Source organism: Bacillus rossius, chromosome 16, assembly GCF_032445375.1.
Source record: "Bacillus rossius redtenbacheri isolate Brsri chromosome 16, Brsri_v3, whole genome shotgun sequence".
NCBI classification, from domain to species: Eukaryota; Metazoa; Arthropoda; class Insecta; order Phasmatodea; family Bacillidae; genus Bacillus; species Bacillus rossius.
Genome location: NC_086343.1, coordinates 46,499,688 through 46,508,123, shown reverse-complemented (window position 1 = coordinate 46,508,123; position 8,436 = coordinate 46,499,688). Strand labels below are relative to the sequence as shown.

Here is an 8,436-nt window from a genome sequence, read left to right as displayed (position 1 = left end):
CAACAAAAATCAAGGCAGAACATTATAGTTTTAAATGTACCATTTCTATTTAACATTCTCTTTCAAATCCATGTGCTACTTTGTCCCAAAACAGGTTTTTCTTGGTTCTGTTAAGGAAATTGTGAGGATGGGCTAAAGTTACCCTAACAAAGGGTCAACTTTGACCCAAAACAAAAACCAAGCTGAACTTTTAAAAAGGATCACAGTAATAACTAATGTCATATGCACGCAATCCCAAAAGCCTAGAGAATATAATGGTTGCTAACAAAAGTTCTTATTGATTTTCATTAAGTTTCGGCAGCAATGTAAAGTTAAAAATCTTAAAAAATGGGCCAAAGTAGCCCCGTTTTACGGTACTTTGTAAATTTCAAATATTATTTACAGTTTATGCAAATTTAATTTATATAATTTGTTTCAATATAATCACGAACAATTAGTTACAGAAATAAACTGAAATCAAATCAATGCCAATTAATTATTAATTTGAAATGACGAAATTGGACACATAAATCAAATTTTTTAAATTGCTGCTTTTAAAAGACCGCCTTAGCCTGTTTGATATTATAGAAGATTTTCTAGCACGGTGGTTGGCCGGTTCTTGCACGCTCGGCTCAGACGGAACGTGACAATAGGTCATGCTTTTTCGTGCGTTAAGCTGACTGGCGTTCATCGATATATAAGACGTTGTCACGTCAAAAAAAAAATTTACCAATTACCTTGGGGTAGGTAGAAAATATAAGGTTAAGTTTATTTAAAGACACATTTATATTTATATAAAATAGTCAAGGATACAGGCAATATCACTGAGAGTATGACAGTATGAAAGACGTGGTCGAGTTCCAGCAGCTGGGCCTAGTCTTGGTGGGCGTGGTCGTGCGAGTGGGCGTGGTCGTGCTGGTGGGCGTGGCCCTTGCAGTCCGCGGCGTGTCGCTGTTGGTCGAGCTGCGTGCCCTTCGCCACGTGACCCGGCTCGTGGTCGGGCGCAGCCGCCGCCGCGGAGAGCAGGACGGCGAGCGCCAGCAGTACCTGCGGGGCGCAGCACGACACGCGTCACACAGTACACTCGCGAGCATCCTGTCCCTCGCTAGAGGGACGCCTTCTTTCCACAGACGAGAGAGCCACACGCCCGGTCGTGCATCTTCCGTTTTTTTTGTTCATTGTAAATATATGTACATCTCATGATAACTAATGGTCAATTAGGTTAGGTTAGCTACATTATAAATACTTTAAAACATAGTGGACGGTTGATTTGGTTAGGATAGCTACATTAAAGATACTGTGAAATCATGTAAACGGTTTCCCCCAAATAAATACACCTGTGTTGGTACGGAAAAAAAAAATCGAGCATGAACTTTGGGGAACTTCGGGTGTGGCTCTCTCGTCTGTGAAATGAAGGCTTCCTCCTCACTAGAAGCTCCTCATTCTACAAACATCGACCTTAAATAAATACTCTAAGGCCGTACCAATGCTGAGTCACAATCACACGCATGCAATACTTATTAACTGCAGGAAAATGAACCGAATTTAAATTTAAATTGGGTAGTGATCAACAAATTACTGCACATTATTTACGCTTTGGTGCAAGTGGCATCATAATCCATTATGCCAGAGTCTCGCTAGCACGGAGCAGCGCACGCAAACAAGTTTCCACAATGCGGTACTTCAATAATTAGACAGGGTGTCCATGAAAGACTGCATTTTTTTTTTATGAGATAGAGAATAAATTTCTGAGACAGGAAGTCTTTGCCGATTTTTGATCTGATCCATAGGTAATTAGTAATTAATTAAATATTTAAACCAATGATGAGCACACACACTCATGCTCGCTTACTGCTTCTTGCCCCCTTATGCTCTTGGCGCGCCGTGAGAGACAGTAAGCAGTAGTCCCTCGCGCTTCTCTCTCTCTCTCTCTCTCTCTCTCTCTCTCTCTCTCTCTCTCTCTCTCTCTCTCTCTCTCTCTCTCTCTCTCTCTCTCTCTCTCTCTCTCTCTCTCTCTCTCTCTCTCTCTCTCTCTCTCTCTCTCTCTCTCTCTCTCTCTCTCTCTCTCTCTCCCGGTAAGCACAGTCCTCCCCACTCTTCTTCTTTCTCTCAGAGCGCGCTCATCATTGGTTAACTATTTTAATTAATTTCTAATTGCCTATGGGTCAGATCAAAAATCGGCAAAGACTTCCTGTCTCAGAAATTTATTCCTCTATCTGATCAAAAAAACGTGCTGTCTTTCACGGATATCCTGTATATCTCAAGCTTCATTTTGACGTGAATTCGATGAACGTCTTAAGTTAAGTACGGGGGGGGGGGGGGGGTCATAACAGAATCTTGGCGACATAAAACTAGAATACTTGGAAACGCCGGCTAGAGCTAAACTACATGTATACTCTCAAGGCTAACAACTACACCACCGTAAAGCCCGCTCTGACGGCAACGATTTCCCCCCCACCCCTTTTTCTCGTGGGCCACGAAATGACGTCATCATACCACGCAATGACGTCACCGCGAGGCAGCGTGTAGGCGCGGCTTGCGCCATGTCCCAAGCGAACTGGCAATCAAAGTAATTGCATGATTTGCTCCAAAAAACTTTTATTTTTGACGTGACAACGTCTAATAAATCGATGAACACCGGCTGCACGCACTAAAAAGTGTCCCGTTACGCACATTGTCGCGTTGCGCTCATTGTACGCTTGCGCCGCATCTATCTCTCTTCCACTCGATTGGAACAACCATCGATTTGACTTTTTCGGGGCACATTAAACTTGAAACACTCCCATTCGTTTCCTACTTTTCCTTTCATCGTCCTATCCTTAACATAATAACACAGATTGGAAGAAGTTAAATAGCAAACATATATAAAAGTTATAGTTAAAATAATCGCTTCGTTAAAGAACTAAACATATTCGAATTAATGAGTGCAAATAAAAGTAAATTTATGAATTAAATTGTAGATTTCATTTCACTCCTTTTTTGTATCCATACAAAATAGTGATATGCAGTAAAAATGATTCAATTTTATTCATAAAAGTATGCAATCATTTCATCAATGTTTTGTAATGACGTTGTCACGTTAAACTATCGTCCGTAAACCGACTTTACAGACCAGCAATTTTTTTTTTCGTAGGAGTTTGAACTACGTTTAGTTAAAAATAAAAATACTATAATATTTTGTGCACAATATGTCTGTATGCAAGCTCCAAGGAACATGGCCCGAACCAAAAGTGAAGAACTCAAAGAAGCAACGAGTGACACCCATTTCTAAACGGCGAGAGATATATCGGATCCATCGGTTAAGAAAGACGTCCAGGAAATGCAACGGACTCGTTCCATGTGAATGAGTGGTGACCGTCCAGGAAAGCCGTGAATGTTTAAGACAGATTGTCTCACACGTTTTAGGTATGCGCTGTACATACTAATTTTCCATATCTTAATTATTTTCCGCATTCCTTTGGTAACCATTGCAGACAAGACAATATCGTTGTAAATCAAATATTAAATAATAACAGGCGCATAATAAGAAAAAAAGCTTCTCTAAATATATTTTTAACACAAAGGCCTTATAGCTATTAAATGTGATTTAGAATTCTGGCATGTTACGTCATTGATTTTTCGTAAAAGTGTTATTGAAAACACTATTTTTTTCTCGTTTTGGGTCTCGGTAGTTAGTATATGCTATGTGAAAATGCGCCAGGCGCTATTTCTTTGCAAGAGTCTAACAATATAAGCGAAATCACAGAAAAAACTATTGCTGCATTAAAAACATCCAGAACCACTTTTCCTGTATGCATTAGGAAGATAATATATTGCTTAAATACTTTAGAAAGAAAACATATAATTAAAAATTATAAAACCATTAAAAAAAATTAGTTTTCTTAGTTTTCTATTCAGTACTGTTAACATCACAATGATGATATTAAAATAGGCGTACTGAAGCAAAATACATGATGATAAAAAGGTAAAAAAATAATAATTTAGGCCTACAGAAACGTATGTTTAAAGTCGCCAAACAAAACACCAAAGAATTTAGCAATAGTGATTTAGAGTTCAGTCTTGTTATTATGGACTTTGATTTTTTTTCAGATATTTTTGGTCGTCATACCATTTACTTTATGTTGAGAAATTGTAGAAAGTATAACTGATTTAAATAAAACAAACACCAACTCGGAAATCAACTGAACGAATGATAACATGTAACACAAAACGAGTACAAAGAACTGGCCTGGTCGTCTGCGGGCCACAGAAAAGAGACGGCACAGACGAACACAGAAGGCTCCATGTTCCGTGTCAGGTGTGTGTGTGTGTGTGTGTGTGTGTGTGTGTGTGTGTGTGTTAGCGAGGCGGGACTCGCTGGTGCTTCTAGCGCGGTGTCTCCTCTGGACTGGCGCGCAGTCTTCTCCTAGTCACAGGACACTGTGAGATCTGAGTGGTGACCTAACATTGTATGGACGAGAAATGAAGGTAAAGGTGTAATTCAAGTCCCTTAAGTGCTTTCAAGAATATGTACTGTTTGTTTTACGCCTAAAAATTACCCTGAAAAAATGCGTTTTAGCCATTTTAACTCTTCTAAAAATACGGTTTAAAAACTTAATCCGAAATCAAAAGTACTTTTCGGGTCTCAGAGAACTCTTAAATGCTTTTCGTAAGCAGACGCCCACTCGGATATCTCGAGTAGTTTTGAAATCTCGTTGTTTTTCCTGAAGCTCTGCGCACCGCGTGTGCCCGGGTGGGCGGGGCGCTTAACACTAAACACGAGACCTTTCGCAAACATCACCGAACACAAGCAAGTGTTCGTGCCTCGTGTTAACATAAATATCGAGGGATCACTGGTAGTTCTTCAAGAAACAACTACCCCGGGAGAGGCCTTAGAATGCCAGAGGTTACCAGTCGCTTGCGCCCAGAAGGTAGGCAGTACGCAGTGCTTGCAACACCGTGGGTTGCCTAATTCATAGGGTCACCCGGACAAATGGTTTTGGCTTGTTTACTGTAATGTCCCGATAACCATGGCATCCTCTTCAACATGAGCGATAAATAAACACTACTTGCGCTACAAACGTGTCTGCCAGTCAATGCATTGACCATAAAATGTTTTAAGTCAGACTGTATCTGCTGTATTATCATGATTTAAACTATTAAACAAAGCTAACAAATGTCTAAACACACAAATGAACACTATCACCGCTACTAACCACCCTTGAGAGGGAGGCAATTTGTGCCTGCAGCACACGTAACGTATTGTCTACCCACCAGGCGTCACGAGAAGTTGCCCAAAATGTTTTCCCAAATTTAAATGGTTCTCACACCAAACGCTCCAATTCCTAGATGGTGGTCGGAAGAATGCGGAAAAATCCGGTGTACATATTAAATTTTGGAAAGGTATAAATTAATTAGAGAAAAAAAAATGGCAAAACTGTTGGACGATGGTTCGTTCAGTGAACTCGCGTTTGCTCAGTAAGCTCACATTTGCTCAATGAGCTAGTGTTCGCTCAATGTGCTCGCGTTTGCTTAGTGAGCTTGCGTTTGCGCAGTGAGCTTGTGTTTGCTCAGTGAACTTGCGTTTGCTCAGTGAGCTTACGTTCGCTCAGTGAGCTTGTGTTCGCTCAGTGAGCTTGAGTTTGCTCAGTGAACTTGCGTTCGCTCAGTGAGCTCACGATTGCTTAATGAACTTGTGTGGTTGAATGATATCCGAGTGATTGTCGGGAGATCGCGGGTCCAGTCCGGGCACAGTCCCGCCTCCGCAGCTCAGCTGTTTGTAGCGGGGCGTGGTTGTGTGAGCTGTTACTAATATAACATAGCGCTAGATTCAGTTTGGGAGCTCACATAATAAACAAATAAAATAAAAATAAACCACTCGTATATGTCCTACTATTCAAGGTGCTTACCTTGAGTCTGTGGCCAGCTATTGGCCAATACCTAGGGCGTGAATAACCAAATATAACCGGATGGGTATTAAGTTTGTGCATTTCATCCGTGGACGTAAGACGTAATGGAGGTGGTGTGAGAAATCATTTCCATGTTAAAAATGTAAGTAAAAATATCTTAACCCCCACCTCCGTAACAATCTGGACAGTTAAAAATTTATTTCTCACACTAAAGTTTAGCGAAAATTTCTTGTTGGTGTGTTGTAAACATCTGTGTTCAAAACTTAAAACTAAATTATGGCATTTCTACAATTATTTTATCTAGCGAGTTCGTTACAAGCTTTTTCAAAAATGTCTTGTATTGGCTAGCCTTTAAACAGTTTTAAAAATCGAGATAATATCTCTCGCTGATTTCAGATAACCGGATGTTCGTAAACCACAACGCCCAATGCCGATTTCCGAGCTGTGTGTTTGGTAAACAAGGTAAAAACACGCCTGGAAGAAGGAAGAGTGTTTCTACTGTGGAGTTGACAAGATTCTGAATTGTTTGTTGAAATATTAAAATCATTCTTGTGGATTCATTTTGAAAGCAAGATGACTTAGCACCCGTAAGTTTACTGAGAGTTCTGGATGATTTGATAAACCGACGTTCTTCGTAAATTTGAAGAATATTTAAGAAAACATTATTCAAGTACTTGCTTAGCTCCAATAATCAGGTTTAGCTGAGGTATCAGATATGTGTGATTGAATATGTATGAATGTACGTGTATATGTATGATTTATTACAAGAAAATGTATTGGTATAGGCTATATATATATATATATATATATATATATATATACATCTAAATTGTTTGTGGCCTCGTTAGGTTTTTACATAAATATTTAGGTTATTAAATATATTTAAATCTTTATAACTTTAGCATTAGATAGATAAGAAAAAGGCCTTTTTATAGTATGCCTATAATATGTTATACTTCATGTAGCTCATGTGTATCGTTATGCTAATTTTTTATTATTTTCATATTTGTTTTTTATATGTTAATTCAGTTTTTATTTACATGTATTTGTGACAATTTTTGGTATGTGTACCTAGTTAGTAAAGATGAATGTGGTTGAGTGTAAGACAAGGCGGTGCGCCTTAACTTCGCCACTTTAAATAAGGCAGTAAATAAATAAATAAATTTAAAATGTTTAACAGTGTGTGTTGACGGGTTATTTTTCTAGCTTCAACTCCGCGTAGTCGCCGGTGACAGTTGAACGGCGCGCGTGCCTGAATGGCCAACTCACCAGGATGCACTTCATGGTCGGCGCAGAGGTTGTGGAGATCTGCAGTGACATCTGCGCCTCGCGCTCCCGTTATATACCTACCTCGGTGGCCAGCGAGGTCGCAGCTCCCTCCCTCCTCTATGGACCGGTTCTCTCTTCCTCCCCCTCCCCGTAAAAAACAACCACTCTTGCAGCTCGTCACTCCTTCCTGACGTATCGTTCAGATCTTCAATTCTAATAGCCTATCCTCTCTCAGATCTTTAGCTCTAAGAAGAGAGCTATTAGATGCCCCTTTTATCTATAACTGTTACTTATACTAATAAAGCAAAAGGAAATTATATTATAGAAAAAAAACGGGATTAAACTACTCACCTATAACAGTCGACAGACACCTTTATCATGCTCCTTAGACAAAACAAATGATATATTATACAGAATTATATCAAATTTTAATAAACATGTTTGCTATTTCTCTCTATCAAAAAATAATTAAATTATAAAACAATTGTTCTTATCTTAATTTAAATGTAACATGTTTAAGGTTAATGATGCTACCATATGTAATTTTTTATAAACAGGTTCTTGATTATCTTTATTGTTGTTATATAATTAGGAAACTTGTTCTTGTTTATCTGTTAGTTGCCTGCTGTGTTGTCTTGTGTATGTGTTATTATAGTATTGTCCTCAATGTTATTTATTTTGTTTCATGTAGTTGTTTTGTCTATGTAATTTTTTATGTTTATCGTGCCTACCACCCATGGCCTTATGCCGTCGATAGGCATGTAATAAATTGATAAATAAATAAATAAATAACACTTCACGATATTTTTGAAGTAAAAATTTCTATAGGAAGGTTTGGATAGGGAGTAAATTCATGTAAGTCGTCATCGACATGGTCACGTGACGTGTTAATTTTTGACGTGATAACGTCTTTTAAATCAATGAACGCCGGCTGCACGCAAGAAAAAGCATGACTCATTGTCACGTTCCGCCTGAGCCGAGCGTGCAAGCGAGAGCGCGGAACAAGCGAGGGCTTGTGACGCATTTATCTCTCTTCCACTCCATCGGCCGATGCGTCCGAGTAGAAGAGAGACAGCGACATCACACAACCTACACGTGAACTGTTTTGTTAACTGTTTATAAAGTGAAGTGAAAAGTTTATGTGGTTTCCATTGTTTATTACAACAACAATTGCGGCAAAAAAAAGGTAATTAATTCTTGCATATTAAGAATTAGATTAGCGATATAATCTCATATATTTGCTCTTTGATAAATAAAAAAAGTAGCATCGGTCGGCAAGTGCAGTAATAATAGGTTATGT

At 39.0% G+C, this 8,436-nt stretch overlaps 1 protein-coding gene across 1 annotated transcript; it reads right to left on the bottom strand.

Moving 5' to 3' along the window:
- Positions 1–746: 746 nt before the first annotated feature.
- LOC134539951 (zinc import ATP-binding protein ZnuC-like) lies at positions 747–7,222 on the bottom strand. The gene is made up of 2 exons (XM_063382334.1): positions 7,137–7,222; positions 747–1,026 (listed from the first exon to the last, which is right to left on the bottom strand). Exons 1-2 carry the CDS (start codon positions 7,185–7,187, stop codon positions 853–855), a joined length of 225 nt encoding a protein of 74 aa, XP_063238404.1. The 5' UTR covers positions 7,188–7,222; the 3' UTR covers positions 747–852.
- Positions 7,223–8,436: the final 1,214 nt, after the last annotated feature.